Source organism: Bufo gargarizans, chromosome 4 (assembly GCF_014858855.1).
Source record: "Bufo gargarizans isolate SCDJY-AF-19 chromosome 4, ASM1485885v1, whole genome shotgun sequence".
NCBI classification, from domain to species: Eukaryota; Metazoa; Chordata; class Amphibia; order Anura; family Bufonidae; genus Bufo; species Bufo gargarizans.
The window spans coordinates 326394949-326415465 of NC_058083.1; the positions used below are offsets into that span (position 1 = coordinate 326394949).

The 20517-nt window shown below is 42.7% G+C and overlaps 1 protein-coding gene across 5 annotated transcripts in view; it reads right to left on the reverse strand.

Moving 5' to 3' along the window:
• NHSL1 (NHS like 1) overlaps positions 1–20517 on the reverse strand; it is a 224376-nt gene that overhangs the window by 21011 nt on the left and 182848 nt on the right. For all 5 annotated transcript variants that reach the window (XM_044289299.1, XM_044289300.1, XM_044289303.1 and 2 more), the window contains exons 3-4: positions 10561–10688; positions 117–303 (exon numbers count right to left, since the gene is read on the reverse strand). In XM_044289299.1, coding sequence (XP_044145234.1) covers positions 117–303; positions 10561–10688 — 315 coding nt within the window. The remainder of the gene's footprint in view (positions 1–116; positions 304–10560; positions 10689–20517) is intronic.

Below are 20517 nucleotides of genomic sequence, written 5' to 3' on the forward strand. Positions count from 1 at the left end.
TAATGATGAAAGTTATTTGAGATATTTCTCCTGAAATGTATCACTTATTTCACAGAAGTGGACCATGTCAGCAGGTGGCTGTCAGGCACATGTTACACAGTACAGTCTGATCATACCAGTTATGTTTATGGGCACCACATCGGTGTGGACAGCCTGTGCCTCTTGACGCATCTTCTCCTCTGGAGTGGGTAGTGGGAGTGACTTGGACCAGTTGGTGTGGGTATCAGAAAACTCATTAGAAACAGGGGTTTTTGGTCTTTTCTCAGTCAGCAGCCTTTCCTCTTCAGTCGAAGAGAATGAAAACTGTAAAGTAAATATGGATCATTAGCTTGACTACCATAAGTCTGTAGTTTTCACTTACTATCAATGGGAAAAGATTACTTATGGTTATTCACAGTCAAACATCTGAATCTGTAACCTTCTACTGACAAAATGGTTCTTGTATGTTCAACTCTTACATGGATCAAGGCAAATAATGTTTATTTATATAGCGCCAACATATTCCAGAGCGCTTTACACTCAGGGGGTTCAACTACAAACAGAGTCATAAATAACATAGCAACAAGCAAGTCTACAAGAGGAATGAGAAGCCTGCTCACAAGAGCTAACAATCTATGAAGAGATGGGTGTGGACAAAAAGCAGAAGTGCTTGGTTTGTACAATGGCCCAGCCATCTACACACAATAGGGAGTAGCTAAAAGGCTACACGAGCCAGTCACCAGCTATCTGTAGTGCTTCTGTGTGCATGGGGTGTGGTGGATCACGATAGATCAGGTTCAGAGGAAGACAAAGAACCCATGATTTCAGGGCTCTATTTCATACAATTGTAAGGACAAGGCAGCTGACAATACGTATTATGTTGCTTTATACATGGCACAATCAGCTAATGATAGACTTACTCTAACCACAAGTTTTTTCTTTTTGAGGTGAGCTTCATGCGCGGGTGTCCTCCATGTTTGAAACGGGCAGCACCAGAAGTGAAAACTGGTCTATTAGTGTCAATGGGCTTTCTCATACAAGATCACTTGGTGTGAAATGCAGATTGTGCTAGCTTTTGCATCTTTAATTCAAGAAGGACCCCACAGAAATGAAAGGGCATGCATTGCGTTTTTCACACACACTTGCCCATTCAACTCAAGGGGTCAGTAAAAAATTCTGAAGTACTGTGCTTGAGGGATAGTCCAATTTTCACCAGTGATTGCTAGAAGATACTGTATGTTAGGCTACATGCGCACAAATGTTGTTTGTTTCCGTTCCGTTTTTTTTTTTGCGGAAAGGCTGCAGACCCATTCATTTTAACGGGTCCGCTAAAAATGCTGACAGCACACTGTGTACTATCCGCATCTGTATGTCCGTTCCGCAGCCCCGCACAAAAAATAATTGGATGGCATATGGATGTCATCTTTTTTTTTTTTTTCCGGACCGCAAAACACATACGGTAGTGTGCATGTAGCCTTATTCTCTTCTATTCACGTGAATGAAAAACGCATGAAAACTGATGTCATCTGCATGGAATAAATGCAAAAATTTAACAGAATTGCAAAAAACACTGAAGCAAAACTGAGGGAAAGATATAATTTTTTCAGTGACTGAACTCATGCAAGTTTAGGGCTCGTTCACACGACTGTGACCGTTTTTTGTGGTCCACAAATTGCGGATCCACAAAAAACAGATGCCGCCCCTGTGCCTTCCGCAATTGCGGACTGGAACAGGAGGCCATTTTAGAAATGCCTATTCTTGTCTGCAAAATGGACAAGAATAGGACATGCCTCATAATTTTTGCGAGGCCACGGAACAGAGCAATGGATGCAGACAGCATACAGAGTGCATGGTTCCATATATGGAACGCAGAAAATGGCCCGTATACGGAAAGCAAAATACGTTCGTGTGAACGAGCCCTTAATCTTGTACTGCTATATTGTGCTCATACTTTTTATATACTACTATATTGTGATTATACTATATATACTGTGAGGGATTGTTCTATCAAGCAGGGCGGTGGTGAAAGATTCTCTTGCAGACCAGAGGGTTAAAGTCCAAATTATGCTTTATTTTTCATTACACTCCGGCAATACAGGCAAACCCCAGTTATAGCGCACTGGGTAAGGTGAAGGTCCAGCACCAAAAAAACATCAACCAAACCAAACCAAAATAAACACTGTGACGATCCTAGCTCACCTATTGAGCACAGGTCACACAGAAAAATCTGCTTCTCTAACCCACAGGACAGCCATCTTCCCAGGCATCACTCTCTCCAGACTGCCAGCATGGACTGGTTTTATTTCCCCTTAACGATCCCAGCTGGCTTCAGCTGGGGATCCCTCAGGCTAGGGGAAAACCTGCCCCGGAATAGGGTGGACTGGGGAGGTCCCTCTACCAAGCCTACCTTCCCCAGTTCAATAAAATCCGGCCCATAAACTTAACAAAACTTTCTCAGCAACCTACACATTGATGAGTCCATTTTAACTTTCTGGATTTCATTTACATCACCCAGTTGAGGAACCTGGTGGGATATACACCCCTTCCAGGACTTTACATTTCGAGACTGCTGGCTGTGGCTTGTGGTTGAGCCTGCTGGCACTGAGTGCTGGCTGTATCTGAGAATGCTGGCACTGACTGGTGGCTGCAGCTGAGATTGCTGGTTGTGGCTGGGACTGAGTGCTGGCTATGGCTGAGACTGATGACTGCGGCTATTGGCTGAGACTGCTTGCACTGACTGGTGGCTCTAGTTGAGACTGCTGGCACAAACTGGTGGCTGAGACTGGTGGCACTGACTGATGGTTAAGATGTCTGGCACTGACTGGTGGCTGTACGACTGGCACTGACTGCTGGTGCTGAGACTGCTGGTAGCGACTGGTAGGGCAGACTGCTGACAGGGGCTCCTCTCTATATGGCTGATAGTGCTGGGTCTGATGAACAGAAATGGTGGCGCTCCAACCTGCTTGCCGGCGCGCTGGTGTGAGCGGTGCAGGGGTGGTGTTATTATTAGGGTTATTCCTGCAGTATATAATTATTTTGCTAGAGGTAGTTGTGTGTGTGTGTGTGTGTGTGTGTGTATATGTATGTGTGTATATATATATATATATATATATATATATATATATATATATATATATATATATATATATATATATATATATATATATTAAAAGAGGAAAGACAAGAAATGAATCGCACATCCAGCTGCTATGCATTGATCTCATCCCTGCTACTTTTGCAGAAAACAGTGCTAAGTAGCGGATGTGTACCGCCTCCTATGCTATATGCTAAATGAGGCATTAGTGTACATTTTGATCATAAGCCCACTCACACTAAGGCCTCATGCACACGACCGTTGTGTGCATCCGTGGCCGTTGTGCCGTTTTCCGTTTTTTTTCGCGGACCCATTGACTTTCAATGGGTCCGTGGAAAAATCGGAAAATGCACCGTTTTGCAGCCGAGGCCGTGATCCGTGTATCCTGTCCGTCAAAAAAATATGACCTGTCCTATTTTTTTGACGGACAACGGTTCACGGACCCATTCAAGTCAATGGGTCCGTGAAAGAACACGGATGCACACAAGATTGGCATCCGTGTCCGTGATCCGTGGCCGTAGGTTGCTTTCATACAGACGGATCCGAAGATCCGTCTGCATAAAAGCTTTTTCAGAGGTGAGTTTTCACTTCGCGAAAACTCAGATCCGACAGTATATTCTAACACAGAGGCGTTCCCATGGTGATGGGGACGCTTCAGGTTAGAATATACTGAAAAACTGTGTACATGACTGCCCCCTGCTGCCTGGCAGGTGCTGCCAGGCAGCAGGGGGCAGACCCCCCCCCCCTGTTTTTAACTCATTTGTGGCCAGTGCGGCCGCCCCCCCCCCTCCCTCCCCTGTAGTTAACTTCTTGGTAGCCAGCCCCCCCTCCCTCCCCTGTAGTTAACTAATTGGTGTCCAGTGGGCCCCCCCTCCGTCCGCTATAGATAACTCATTGGTGTCCAGTGGGCCCCCCCTCCGTCCGCTATAGATAACTCATTGGTGGCCAGTGGGCCCTCTCCCCTCCCACCCCCTCCTAATTAAAATCGCCCCCCTATCATTGGTGGCAGTGGTGAGTACCGATCGGAGTCCCAGTGTAATCGCTGGGGCTCCGATCGGTAACCATGGCAACCGGGACGCTACTGCAGTCCCGGTTGCCATGGTAGCTTAGCAATTTGTAGAAGCTTTATACTTACCTGAAGAGCAGCGATGTCTGTGACCGGCCGGGAGCTCCTCCTACTGGTAAGTGACAGGTCTGTGCTATAAGCAATGCGCCGCACAGACCTTTCACTTACCAGTAGGAGGAGCTCCCGGCCGGTCACAGACATCGCAGCTCTTCAGGTAAGTATGAAGCTTCTACAAATTGCTAAGCTACCATGGCAACCGGGACTGCAGTAGCGTCCCGGTTGCCATGGTTACCGATCGGAGCCCCAGCGATTACACTGGGACTCCGATCGGTACTCACCACTGCCACCAATGATAGGGGGGCGATTTTAATTAGGAGGGGGAGGGAGGGGAGAGGGCCCACTGGCCACCAACGAGTTATCTACAGCGGAGGGAGGGGTGGCCCCCCTCTACACCAATGAGTTATCTATAGCGGACGGAGGGGGGGCCCACTGGACACCAATGAGTTATCTATAGCGGACGGAGGGGGGGCCCACTGGCCACCAACGAGTTAACTACAGGGGAGGGAGGGGGGGGCCCACTGGACACCAACGAGTTTACTACAGGGGAGGGAGGGGGGGGGCGGCCGCACAGGGGAGGGGGGGGGGGGGGGCGGCCGCACTGGCCACCAATGAGTTAAAAACAGGGGGGGGGGGGGTCTGATTTTCACGATGTAGCTCATATCCGACAGTATATTCTAACATAGAGGCGTTCCCATGGTGATGGGGACGCTTCAAGTTAAAATATACCATCGGATTGGAGAAAACTCCAATCCGATGGTATAAAAGAACTCCAGACTTTACATTGAAAGTCAATGGGGACGGATCCGTTTGAAATGGCACCATATTGTGTCAACTTCAAACGGATCCGTCCCTATTGACTTGCATTGTAATTCAGGACGGATCCGTTTGGCTCCGCACGGCCAGGCGGACGCCAAAACGACTTTTTTTTCATGTCCGTGGATCCTCCAAAAATCAAGGAAGACCCACGGACGAAAAAACGGTCACGGATCACGGACCCACGGACCCCGTTTTTGCGGGCCGTGAAAAAAAACTGTCGTGTGCATGAGGCCTAATGCCTCATTTAGCAATGCGATTCATTTCTTGTCTTTCCTCTTAACAATATATATATATATATATCTTTATGACGCAAGGTAACCAAAAAATGGCTGTTCTGGCACAGTTTTTTTTAATTTGTTTTTTTTTACAATGCTCACCTGACAGAGTAGATAATGTGATATTTTTATAGCGCAGATCGTAACGATGCGGCGATATTTGCGGATCCGCTAAACACGGACGTGTAAATGGACCCTAATTAGCCTGATCAGGTTCCTGCCTTTAACAGGAGCCTAATCAGTATATACCACGGCAAGCCGGATGCCTATGAAGGCGTCCAGTTGCCATGGTAACTAACCATCAGGATGCTGCCACACCGCAGCGGCCCGATAGGGGTGGAAGGGAGCTACCTCCCTCAGTTTACCTTTCAAGCATCGACCGCTGCCACAGCAGAGCAGCGGCCCGATGGTTAGCCCCTCCATACAGTGGTCCCTAAGGACCACTGCATGGAAGGGGTTAAATGGCCGACATGGGTGCCAGCACCGATGTCCGCCGTTTCAAGCAGAGTGTTAGCTGTGCATTACAGCTAACACTCTACTCTGCTGCCGCTCTGCCATCCTCAAAGGGTAGGTAGGTGTGGGGGGGGGGGGGGGGGGGGGGGGTGCTGCATGCTCTGCCATCTTGAAACGTGGGGCGCTACACGCACTGCATCTTGGCAGCTTGAAAATGGGGGGCGGGGTGTTGTGTGCAGGGGGCATTAACCCTTCAAGCATCTGGCCGCTGCCAGGGCAGAGACGTGGCACAATGGTTAGCCCCTTCCAGGGGGTCTCGGAGATATCTATGGGTAGTCAGACTGCTGACACCCTGCAGGGAAACTTGTATGTAGCTATGTGTCCGTGTGCAGTGCTGTGTCCTGATTGGACGCCCGCCGTGCACACTATGCCAAGTTATTGTACATACAATGCACTTTAATGGTACCAGACTGACGACCGTTGTGCTTTGCAGCACGGTACAGCATTCTAACTTCGCTGTTGTGTGGTTGTGGTAAGTGAAAATGCTTTCTAAATATTCTATACATAAAGCGTTATCTATAAGATCATGACCCTACCATTCAGTTACAGGTTATGTGGCATGGATACCATTCATAGTATAAAAAACTAAGAAGCCATAAACTGACAAGAATGTCCCAGTAAAACCACAAAATACATCATGACCCCTGCAGAATCTACTTATATATATTTATCTATAAGTGAATATAGAATCTACTCATGTCTAGATTTGGGAGAGTTAGGGTCCATTCACACTTCAGTGTGTGTTTTGCGGATCCGTGGATCCTCAAAGTACGGACACCGGCAATGTGCGTTCCGCATTTTGCAGACCGCACATCGCCGGCACTTAATAGAAAATGTTCTATTTTTTGGGGGAACGGAATTGCGGACCCGGAAGTCCGGATCCGCAATTCTGGATCTGGGCTGCACATCGTGCTGCCCCATAGAAATGAATGGGTACGCAATTCCGTTCTGCAAAATGCGGAACGAAATTGCGGACGTGTGAATGGACCCTTAAAGGGATTGTCCAAGATTAGGAAAACACGACTGCTTTCTTCCAAAAAACAACATGGGTTGTGTCTGGTACTGAAGTGAATGAGATTGAGCTGCAATACCAGACACAACCCACAGACAGATGTAGCAGTGTTTTTGGAAGAAAGCAGCAATGGTTTTTCTACTCCTGGACAATCTCTTTAACATAAACACATTAGGTTAATACCTGGAATATTATTTGAGGATAATCTTGTTGAATTAAACTGTCAAACAAATGGAATTATGAATTAAATTATTATATGAATGATGATGCATGTACATTTATCTGTATTACTTTTGTCAGTTTCAAGTTATTTCAGTGACCATTCTGGGTCTATCTTTCTTTAGCAGAAGGGTCCAAACAATGTTATTTTATCCACATGTAAAGATATGCAGAGTTGTAGCTACTGGAGCCTTTCCATCATCCAGGGAAAAGATTTAGGGGGTCATTTATTATAATGAAATCTGCCAAAAATAGGTCGTATTTCAGGCACAGATGGTTATTTGCGCCACAATCTGCGACTTTTCCCCGCTCATGCCAGGTCGTGGAAAGGTCGGCAGGCCGTCTCATTCATCCTTTTCTATGCCTGTTTTAGACGTAGAAAATGGCCTAAATTTAAGACAGCTCGGAAGCTGCCTCATATTTAAAACTGGTGCTGGATGCGCTGAAGTTATGGAGAGACCGACGCTTCTTCCTAACTTCGGCGGATCCTCCATCAGCTATGGGGCTTTATTAAGACCGGCGTCTGAAATACTGGTCTTAATAAATGTGCCCCTTAGAGTTCTGCTCTATATCTGAATACCCTACTCGGTGTAGAAGCTTCTTGGAGCTGACACATGTTCCTCAAGCCCCTGTGACCGGTCATTCGAGTCAAGTTTTTTTTTTTACAAAGCTTCCAATGGATGCCATGTTATGCGATGCCAGTAGAAGTATACTACATGTTTGTGTGATAAATCCATCTCAAAAACAGCTAGGTATAATACTGTTAGCTCTAAGCTATTATTACTACATATATATAATATAAGCAGAATATTACCGAGCAAAGGTCTAACTATGTCATGCTATTCTATTACAACAGATCAGCGTTTCCAGAACAGGGTCATGATTGAACCAGAACTGTACATAGGACCAATAAGCGTCCTCCATCGATTGGAGAATGAAGACGTGTGCTCTCTGTAATCTGACCCTGAAGTGGCATGAAGTATACATATGATTCTCGTGGGAATATAGAACAGTCTCTCCCAGTACACCATTACTGATAGTACCATAAGCTCAGTCATACAATAGAATGACAAAGCAGGGAGCTGTTCACATACATTAATACCAGCTAAACGGACTGTTTGGAAGGCTTTTAATGACACATATATTGGTATTTGTAGCTTATCATATTAGCAGAATTTATGTCTAATGTAATGGAGGTTCCATATGAGTGCCTTCATCTTCTCATTGGGATCTCCTCATGAATATTACAGAAGTATATGGAATCAGACTGTATTGTGGTCCTAGAATCCTTTGTAATCATGGCCTTATCCTGAGAGACAACGCTGGTGAAGAAAGATAGAGAAGTTGTAGATCTAATTCTACAAATTGACAGCGTCTGAGCTACGGCCGGTGTACCTTAATGTTCCAGGGCACCAAGCAACAGCAGACACTATGGCAAGACTGACAGATGCATCCTAACACATTAGACTGCACGGAAAAGAGAGAATGAGTAAAAGGATGCCAGAGACACCAAATGTACATGAACACGCTGAGCATCAATCAATGGGTACAGGCTGTCTTCAGTCTACTCAACTACTGGTACACAGATTATTAGGGCAATCCTTATTAGATATCTATGGTACAGAAGGTTGTAGGGGGAATCATCTAGCATAGGGAAATGCTGACCGGTCTGTTAACTGTAATTCATCCTTTCTATGGTTAATTTGAATAATGGCCAAAATCCTGTAGAAAATTAAGCTTTAGTGAGAGTGATCACTATATGTGCTGCCTAACGCTCCATCTGTCAGCTTACTGTATATGGGAGCTTGTAGGTGACAGATTGAAAAAATGAAGAACTATAGAACAGCAAAGCTGCCAGGCTTCTACAATGTTTTACAATATGTAGATTGGAATACTTAAATCAGCTTAAGGCCTCATGCACACAACCGTTTTTCGGGTCCGCATCCGAGCCGCCGTTTTCAATGGGGCCGCAAAAGATGCGAACAGCACTCCGTGTGCTGTCCGCATCCGTTGCTCCGTTCCAAAGCCCCACAAAAAAAATATAACATGTCCTATTCTTGCCCGTTTTTAGGACAAGAATAGGCAGGTCTACAATGGACCGCCCATTCCATTCCGCAAATTGCGGAAGCCACACGGGCGGCTTTTGTTTTTTGCGGATCCGCGGTTTGCAGACCGCAACAAATGGCACGGCCATGTGCATGTAGCCTAAGAGTGGTTTCAAACATTGCATTTTCTGGAAAGCCGTCACAGTTTTGGGGCAGTTTGCCATGCAGTTTATTTTTTCAAAAGGAGTGGGAAATATAAAGGAAGGACCTTCCTGCTGGTCCACATCTGGCTTTGTCTCAAAAAAAACTCCAGTGGTGTTTTAAAAAAAAAATGCTGTGTGCAAAACCACCCTAGAAAGTTTTTGTGAGATTTTGTATTATTTTTTATAATTATTTTATTATAATTAACAAAAACTTGCAAACAAACAACTGTTGAAATGTAACCCCTATAGCTGGCCACCCACAATGCACATTTGGCCAACAGCTATCTCTTCCACACCCAACATGAACAGGGAGAAAGGAAGAAGGTCCTGGTAGACATCTTGAGAACATCCAAGAAAAATAGGACCGGGCAGTTTAAAGGTGGATGTCGGAGGAGAGTCAGGAGGCTGACATACACATGGTGGGCAGGTTTGGCCGACACACACAGATATTCTCCCCGGTAATGAGTGCCAACTGAGAATAACCGCATGTGAATCAGCTCCTGATACCCAAATTCACAGGCACCAGTTATGTTTAGTATGGATAGAAACAATCAGTAATGCTCATTCGTCCCTGTACAGTTTTCATTTGTCATCAGCATACCACCTGTTAACATGGAGACACGTGCTGTTGACAAATGTAGTACCGATCCATAAAGGGGTATTCTGCTTATAACAAGTTATCCCCTATACACGGGATAGGGGAAAGCTATCAAATTGGTGAGGGTCCTACCGATGGGACCCCCACGGATCACGGGAATGGGAGCCCCTATACCCTGTGGAGCCCCTCTGAAAATTATGGAGCTTCTGGTTGGAAACGAGCATTGCCACTTCATTCATTTCTATGAGAACGCTGGAGATAGTCGAGTACAACGACAGCCCCTTTAAGAACATGAATTTACCGAGGTATATAATATAACATAATCGTATTTCTAGAGATATCTGCAGAATCCTGAAGAACCTCTATAAAGCTGTCTTATACAATGTCTACAATATCTACTCTTCCTGACCCTTGCTTTCCTAGTTTTCCATTGTTTGTGCTTCTTCTTTCTCTCTCTAACAGGTAGCAACAGGTAAAAAGGGTTGGGGGATGTGACCCAGGTGCAACATTCAGCTGTGGACTTAGAAAGCACTTCAAAAAAGCCTTCTAATAAAAGTAAAGGAGCAACAAAAAAGAAGAGGATTATACTACAGCCGAGCAAGACATAATATGTAGTCACTTTTCTGGCTCTTCTGTATGAAAGAATCAGGCTACACTGAGGAAAAGAAATCTGAGGATACCTTTCGACTGTGTTCATCGTCATCTTCTTGATAACTTGTGCAAACCATGTCCGGAGATGAGGAGAACGTTGGCCCTTGGGAGTAGTATTGTGAGCTTCGATATCCATCCCTTCGGAGCTTGTCACATTCTGCATGGGGGGGAAGTGAAACACCATACATTTAGATATTTAAAAGTATTAGACAAGATAAAAATGAACCATAAGCTTAGGCAAAGTTTCTGTACATTTCTGTCCTATGTTTAAGTGACCATGTAGCTCAAGTTTTAATATATTTTTTAGCATTTGTTGACTACTTGGTGCAAACTTTTATGATATTATTTTTATTATTTATTATTTTTACAATAATAAATCTGGAAAATTATTCCTATGACTTTATGATGTGCCATTCTTCTATTATTACTTCTAGAACTGTACTGTACAGGGACCCAACACCAACTAGTAACACCCATCTGGTCTTTTACTGCAAACTGATAGCAGGAATAATAAAGGAGTGACACACACAGAGTCATAGGAATAGATGCACCAGAAGTATTACGTGGAGAATGCAAGTAGTTACTGAAACAGACATGTCAGGAAAGGTTACAAATCCTCTTTAGAGATGTAATTAATTAATTAAATAAAATTACTGAAAATACTTAAATATTACTTTGTTATAAGTATATTCCAAAATACCTTTCATTAGTTATAATGGCTCATTTTGTCTAGGGCAGCAATCATCAGGAGAAGTAAAATGTCCGCCGTCCTATTAGTAGACACAAAACCTGAAAGGAGGATGAGGCAGCTCTTTAGCTCAGTGTTGTGAAGTAACGTGTCCTTCTGTGTGATGAGGACAGGTTTTGTGTGTACTAATAGGACAGCGGCCATTTTATTTCTCTGAATGATTTCTCCCCAGACAAAACAAGCCATTAACACTAATGAGAGGTATTTGGGAATATATTTATAATAAAGTAATATTAAAAGGGGTTTTGCCATCTCAGACAATGGTGGCATATCACTAGGATATTCCCCCAGTGTCTGATAGATGCGGGTCTCACCTCTGGGACCCGCACCTACAATGAGAATGGAGTGGGCAAATGAATGGAGGGCACACCGCGCATGCGCAGCCACCCTCCATTAATTTCTATGGACTTGCCGAAAATAGCCGAGCGCTGGCTCGGCTATTTCCGTCTGCCTCATAGAAATGAATGGGAGCAGGGGCGCTCGTGTGCAGTGCGCTTCCATTCATTTCTTTAGGAGCAGCGCTTGGTGGTGGACGGACCCCGGGAAATCTCGCCGCTCCGTTCTCGTTGTAGGTGCGGGTCCCAGAGGTGGGAACCGCACCTATCAGACAATGGGGGCATATCCTAGCGATATGCCCCCATTGTCTGAGATGGGAATACCCCCTTAAGTATTTTCAGTAGTTATAGTAATTCCCAGAGAACCCCTTTAACACTGTACATCTATAGGGTTTATTATATGAGCAGACAAGGTAATTTCCTAAAATAAGACTGATTATGGAACTGTAAATGTTTGCTGCTACAAGATATATAAGTGATAAGTCATGGTGATAAACCCCGTCACCTGATATTGAAGCCAAAAGTAGATATTTATTAGGCAAATGTGACAAGGGATCAAACTAAGCTGAATCAGAGGAAAATCTCATATGTCTGAATCAGACACTAAAACCCTTGGTCAATTCAGTCTTTATGTGCATTATGTCATCACATCTGTTTGAAGTAACTAAGCTGGGTTCTAAATGAATGGATGTATTGTATGCATTTCAGAAGCTAACATGTAGTTCCTTTTGCCCAATTCGTAAGGGTCCAGGTAAATGATAGTGCAGTATAGGGGTTCCTGGAGCTCACTTCTCACAAGCTATGATGGTTTTTATTCCTCAATAACATCCTATCTGCTTAGTCATTTGGTTCCGGTCTTTTGTCGCCCAACCCCCTCCTTTTTCTGGTGGGTAGCTGGCTGAGCAGTATAATTTCTGTTACGAGAATTGCAATGTATACCATCTCCCCGATGCAGGTGAGCAGGGTAGCAAGAAGGAAGCACAGTTTATGTTTACAAGGTCACAATTGCTTGTGGATACTCTGTAAATTCCTGGGATGACAATGGAAATAACCTGGAGGGGATGACTGGAGTATGAAGACCAGACAAAGGCACAGAAAATATTGAAATCAGTATAACATCAGAAGGCTAAAGGTTTCTTAATATATCAGTGGTAGTGAGGTGGATTATGATTAATTACTGACTAGCATGCAATAAATATATACTAAAATAAAAACTCAGTTGAACAATATCAAGGAGCAAGTATATGTAGTATAGGGGTACCTGAAGTTTGGGGGTGACAGTGGGCCCAGGATTGAGTTGGCCAGTTTCCCTTTACCCATACGCCTATGTAAAACTGTGCAGGTCTTCCTATCTTCATATTCTTTGCAACAGTAATATGAAAGTAAGAGGACAACTTGGCCAAAGTACACTGCACCCTTTCTCCTAGAAGTGAACCAAGTGCTTTAAAAAGTCTTTATGGCTTGGGATGCAGGGACGGTAGGTTTGTTGAAGCAGGAGACAGCGCTGAAAGAAGGGCAATTTTGGCTTTTGCAATGGAATCTGATATAGATGGGTTTTGGTGCCAAGTTGATTTAGCAGTAGGTACCCTGCCAAGGTCAACTCTAGTTATTTTATTTCAACCAACGATCCTTTATCTGGGTCAGGGGAGTATTTTCTACTCGGGGACGATCTACTGAACAAAGATTAAGTACTAGGTAGAGAAATCGCCAAAGAAAAACATGAGAGCTTGTATGGTGGTGGTGGGTGAGAGTCGTGCAGTTTCTCAGTCCATTCGTAAGAGCACAAAAGGGATCTGATCTTTCTATTTCAAATAGCTTTTCTAAAATATTCCTTCCGTATGTCTTATCAGCTGTAAGACTAGTGTACGGCCAGCCTTATAAATATAATGGAGCTATTCAGTCCATAGTGTCTATTCTGCAATGAACAGTAGGTGCTAAAATGAATTAGAATCTAGCACCTTTCTCAGAAGTTCTCAGTAGTCAAGTAGCTATTTTATGGAAGGTGTTTACATATGGAAAAAAAACCTTTATCTTAAAGGTACCGGCTAAGAAAAGCTCAATGACTTTAGCAGTACAGGTAATAAAACTGTAATGATGCTGAGGGTTTTATGGCTCACCTGTGGCTGCACCAGATGGGTACTGACTTGTAGTGAGAAAGCAATTTCCATTTCAAATGAAGTATTTCAGTAGACATTGGAAAAAGCTAAGAAGAATCTTAATTGTACTGGAAATCCAGTCCTTATTTTAGGTAAATACATGGTTTTTTTTATGTTGTAATAATGGGAACATTTGTCTAGAGAATTGTCCCCATTATTGAAGACACCTCATACAAGCCTACAACAACAAATACCTGGTCATCTACTTTTGTTAAAGCTACATTTTGTCCTGCATCAAAATATGCCTCATTATATCTTCAGGTGCCCACACTTCTTCAATAACTGTTGGTCAAACGATCGTTCATCTGACAGCTACCTCTCCTGACTCTATTGGGAGAGAGGGGGGAGATTCGCAGAAAAAAATGGATTGGGGTTGAAATTCAATGCATCAGATCCTTCTCTCTCCTGAGATCATCTGTTGTGGGGAGAAATTGTCGTCCAGTCAAAAAATGGCAGGTTCAGGTAGCAATAACCTAACGCATGTATGGAGGCTGGTAATCTTGCATTTCTACTAATTCATTCAGTTCTTGAAATAACATTTATTTAATGCTACATTTGTCCATTAATATAGAGCAGATGTCTTTCTAAAGATCAGGCTCAGCAGAAACAATTCAAGTGAATCTCAAAGGCTGTAGAACTGTGCAGAGAGGACACACTGTCCATTTTCTTGGCTCTAGGGCACGGACTGTATAAAGCAGCTGCACTTCTATGCATGAATAGTTATTACCCCTCATTTGGCAGGGGCTTATTTCTGGCTATATAGTGAAGTAATCAATGACATTGGTAGGAAGAACAATTGATGGTTTGTTGTAATACATTTAAATTACAAGTTTGCTAGTGTTAATTATATAATTGCAGTTACCATGTGATTCTTTGTACAGCCCCAAGGAAGACTTATCTGGTTTTACACCTTTATACGTTCATGGGTATGACCTGGTTTAGGGTATGGCCACACAGTTAGGTGTCCTGATGCAGTTTTGGAAGCCAAAACCAAGGGGGAATTCAAAAAGAGACAAGAAGTAGTATTTTTTCCTTTATGCTTTTTATCCTTTTATGATCCACTCTTGATTTTGGCTTCGAAAACTGCATCAGTAAGCCTGACTGTGTGGCTGTACCCTTATACTACTAGGAAAGAGGTATAAAGCTGAAAATATTTAATTGTGGGTTTCAGCTATCCTTAAAACCTAAAGAATATGAATAGCCTAGTCAGAATTTACCAATAATAAGTTATTACCAGGTTTTCCCATTTCCTTTGATTGGCCTTTTACATGTGTTCATAAGAGCACTTGTTCTCGATCACTGCCCCTGTAAATTTAGCAGTAATCAACCGACAAACAAGGAAAAGGTTATCGTCCGATCGCATCTTTAGGATCCCTTTACAGGGTTGACATTGCAGGTAATTATCAGGAATTAACTATTCATTTCTGATAGCTGCCTGATCAGAGGAGGTGAGAGCTACATTTACATGCAGCAATTATCTCCCCGGTATGGACATGACTGATCGTTACTGTGACCACCCATACAGATTCAATGTTTCTGGGTTGCAGATCCCTATTTACACAGCACAATCTGGCGCCCAGAAACTATGCTTTTGGTGTCGGCATGAATAATGCTTTCAGGGTGAACCTTTACGCAATTATTGAGAACAAGCGTCACTAGTAACCCTCCTTCCCGATAATTGCCCTGATTGTCAAACTGTGTAAAGAAAGGGGCCTTTAATGTGGCCCAAAAATCATCATTGTCAGTAAACTTGGGATGTGTCCACAACAATATGCAAACTATATGAAGGCGATTTAAAAAAAAATCCCAGAAAACCCCTTTAAAACTAAATTGGCAAATCAGTAGCAGATTACTAGCAGTTTTTGTGGTAGCAGATTTCTAATTTGGTGGTGGATTTAGAGGAGTATTACAAACGTTTTAGAAGAGAATTTGGTTGAGAATTTGGAAGAATATTTGGAACAGGTTTTGTCAGTGTTTTTCCTATGCAGCCATTGTTTGGGATATAATTCAGAAGTGTTTTGGTGGCAGAAATGCTTCTAAACAGCTTCTAAAACTAATACGTTTTTTTTCCGCTTCCCTATTGACTTCAATACAATATCATCTAGGAATCCACTTCTAAGTAACATATCACTTCAGAAGCGGATCTCAATTTAACGGCAGAAAAAAAAGGCCACTATGTTCACATGATGATGTTTTTTCCATTGAAGTCAATGAAAAGCTATTGATGGCGTTTTAGTGACGGATTTCACGGCAATGAAATCTACGGCAGATTTAATTAGTGTGAACATACCCTAACCATTTCAAGACTGGGCCATTTCAGGTTTTTTTCAGGAAATGTGTTTTTGATAGCTGAGGAAAGAAAGGGTGGGTCCTTTATTCACTGCATGATCAAGGCACAGCCAAGGTAAGGACTGCCACTGAGTACTACTACCACCATCATAGCCACTACCACTCCTCCCATCCTCGCCTCCCCTCCAGGTCGCTGCAGATATATTGGTTATGGCATCTGGAGGTTGAGCTACAGGCTGTATTTTTTAGTATTAAATTATATTTAGGTGTCTATTCTCTAATCCTTTCTATATAGATTGCAAAGTAGATTTTTTATTTATTTTATATGCACTGCTAAATCCAGGATAACAGAATATTGACCCCTATACATCTAACTCAAAGCAATTAAAGGGAACCTGTCATCAACTTTATGCTGATTTCAGCGGTGTGTCACTCATGAGCTAAAAGTAAGTGGTTGCTGAGAACCAGCCTCATAATCATTGCAGCCCAGGCCTGGAAAAGAGTCCCGGCCACATGAGAAGAGTCGTGGTTATTATAATCTCCTGCTCTCCCGTCCATCTGCTGATTGGCAGTTCTCTCCTACAGAGAAAGACAGAAAACTAGGTAGAAGACTGTCAGCCATCAGCTGGTGTCCAAGAAAAGAGATGGAGGCAGCATGACCGGTAGAAAAGTCCCTTTAATGGGAACAGCCAAGTGAACAAACGTGCAGTAGTTGTGACGTTTCGGCTGCTTCACAGCCTTTATCAAATACCATCAGCAGGTGGGCAGGGAGAGCAGGAATTAATGAATACCAATGATTCTTCTCAGGCGGCCGGGACTCTTTTCCAGGCCCAGTCTGCAATGATCGTGATGTTGGTTCTTGGCAACCGCTTACTTTTAAATGACAGACCGCTGAAATCAACTTGCCTGTCTCTACTTTATACTGGTGTTAGTATGGGCAGCATAACGTTGATGACAGATTCCCTTTAAGGAACTAAGGCTACATGCACACGACAGTGAAAAACGTCAGTTTTAAGACCAATGGTAGTCTATGGGGTTATTCACAAGACAGTTTTTGGACTGTCAATAAAAAACGGATGTCAAAAAATAGAACATGCTCTATCTTGTCCGTTTTTCACTGACAGACTGCCCCCATACAAATAAGTGGATGGATTTTTAACGTCCGTTTCTCAAAAAGGCATTAGTGAAAAAAACGTCTGTTAAAAATGTCCGCCTTACTCTTGTGTTGGCATAGAGCTTTCCATGGTATTATGTAACTGATAATGTGGCACTGGCTTAATAAAGTAGACAATGCTGTCATTCAGAGGTGGACAGCGTGTCTGGGCAGGAATGTTTTTTTTTTTTACGACAGCAATAAAAATGATGACAATGACTCATAACTTCACCCTTTGGGGCATAAAAGGCAGCTGCGTCCATACACATTATTGTAGTATCTACATTGAAATGACAAGGGCCACAAGGTTGATGTATTGTCCCATATTGTGAGAAACACAATCTAAAGGAAGGTAGCTGAAAAGCGCCAGAACATTGTGTGAGGAGTTTGCTTTAATGTCTGCACCTGTAAATGTCTTCTGCTTGGGAATTCTGTTCTTCTGCTTTGTCTTCTGCATTTTTGTTGGGATCTCATAACTCACTTAGTGGCCTTTTACGCCGGCCGATGATTGGGAACCAGCAATGTTCATTCCAAGTTAAGCTACTTTCACATCAGCGTTTTTTATTCACGTTTTGATATTCGGCACAGGATCTCAAAATCCAATTAAAACACTTCCGTTTTATTTAAAACATCCAGATGCATCCATTTCATCGAGATCCGGTTGTATTAAATAGAAACTGAAAAAAACAGATCCAGCATTAAAATCACTGTAAGTCAATGGGTGCCGGATCCATATTTTTCGGTAACGAAAATGGGATCTGGCCCAATTGACTTACATTGATTTTCATGCCGGATCAGGCTTGTTCAGTTTCGCTTGCGGCAGTTTTGTGTCCAGTAACAAAACGCAATAGAACGGAACTGAAGCATCCTAATCAGTTTTGTCTCAATTGACAATGAATGGGGACATATCTGAACTGGTTTGCCCCGGTTTTGCGATCCTCTGCCAGATCTCAAAACCGGAAAACAAAAATGCTGATGTGAAAGTAGCCTTAATATGCAACAGATCACCCGAAAAAAGTCACCAACCACTACCAAAAGTCACCATTTGTCGGCCGCACATCGCCCACTGTAAATAGAATATGCTGCTGACAAATTAAAACTGTATGGAGGCAAACTACTGTATAACCAATTGCTCATCCCTATACATAAGATGACTGCCGCATGTAAATGCAGGTAGCAAGTGCCAATTGGTATGCTGGTACTGTCTACTAGGACTTGTTACCAGGCAAAATGTCTGCTCATGTAAAAGGACCCTTACAGTTTACTGCTCTCTGGCCGCTTCTAATAAGATCTCTTGCTGAAAGGCTGAGCCGATCACACGCAGAGATTTATCAAAACTGGTGGAAAGGAGAACTATGGCAACCAATCAGAGTCCACCTTTCATTTTCCAAAGGAGCTCTGAAAAATGAAAGGTAGAATCTGATTGGTTGCTATGGTAACAAAGTCAGTTCTACTTTACACCAGTTTTTTATAAATCTCCCCCTATATGCTTGTTCAGTGGACAGCCATCTCTCCCCACTCCCCCACAGATATACACGCTTGCATTGGCTAAGCATGTATATTTTTAGGTAAGAGCCATAACGGCTTACCTTACAGCAATAACACTGTTGTCTCTCTCAGATCTCCATAAAACTGCATACAAGGGCTGCTGGGGAGGTTCTTATATAGTAAGGGGTAGGCAACGTTCCTATTGGTTGCTAGGGATGTTGCTAAGCTCAGACAAAGACATCGCAGCTCTCTCATTGGCCCACAAGCAAGAAGGGAGGTTACTAATGAAAAAAAATCTAGAATATTCAAAATTACGAATATATATCACTATATTCAAAAAATTCGCGAATTCTTGAAGTGCCGATATTCACGATTAATATTCGCTATTAAAATATTTGCGGCCAACATTACTAGGTACTAACCATGCAAAGTGCCCAAAGCTTTGCTTTGGGCCCTTTTCTATTTTTGTTATTTTGAAAATGTAAATGGAAAATAATAGTTTTTGCTTAAAATACAACGGAAATGTGTCAGTTTTAACTTTATAGAGATTATTTAATCTTCAACTTGCTTAATTGTACCGTAATTTTGACCAGGGGTGCCAAAACGTTTGCTTGCCACTGTATATACACAGTATATATAGGATCTAGAGGCGTTAATGTAAAAATTCTGTCTAGATCTTTAACTAATATCTGTTGTTTTATGTTAATCATCCGGTCTTTCCAAGTTTTTAAAACATAAATCATTCTAAACGGTGTCTCTAATGCAGCAAAGCCTAAAACATGATAGGTTCATAACACAGACCTGTTAGGTGCTCCATGGGCAAAAGATTTTTAACAGTGCACAATCACCATCTAATTTTCAGCATTTGCTCCAATTCCATATTTAGATATTTTTAAACAGATGTAGCTTATGACGCTTTTGCGTGATTTCTTTTAAGTATGTAAGTTCACACGGATTAATACATGTGAATGACTCGTTACACTAAGTGAAACATGGGGATAGAGAACCGTGTACATTCATCAGCAGACTGCTCTTATTCACACATGATTTAACAGAGGGCAGTCTGGGGCAAGTCACATAATAAAAAGATTCATAATAGCTATTCTTTCATGGCCATACCCGAGCAGTGAAGACCTGCCACCTTCAGCCTTGGCTCCACTGCCAAACGTCTACAGGAATGAGCTTAAAACAAAGGAAAGTCAGAGTTGATGGATAAACATGGAGCTTGCTGCCTGTCTACGTACTCCTGCTTTGGCTCCGCATCAGAGTTACATAAGCTGAACTGACAGGTGGTTTTGGTTTCTTCCCTCTGGAAATTATCAACCGTTACCAATTTTACAAAACCCTCATTTCCTATCGCTCCAAAATCAATCTATGCTCACAAGACGTATAGCACTGCTTGACAAAATAAAACGTAGAAAACCAAGAGGCATACCTAAAGGGTTACTATTTAAAAATAAAAAAAATTATATGTCATAGACACGTATCACTTATTGCTGAGGACAGAGTCAAGATGAGCCCATAGACTTCAATGGAGCCAATTTTGTGCAGTGAGGAGAGACAGCGTGCTATGCATGCGTTTCCCTCCCCTTATTCTAGGAATCAGTGGGGGTCTCAGCACTCACATCTCCACTGTTGTAAACTATGTCTCTATAATATATCAAATGTTTTTTGAAAAGTAAAAGGATATGAGTGAGATATAAAAAAAAATAATAAAAAAAATAACCTAACAACAGCAAATGTGATAAAATAGCCGAAATGTAGATTTTAAATCCCGGCTGCTGTCATGGTCTGTTTATTTGTCCTCAGTGATGATG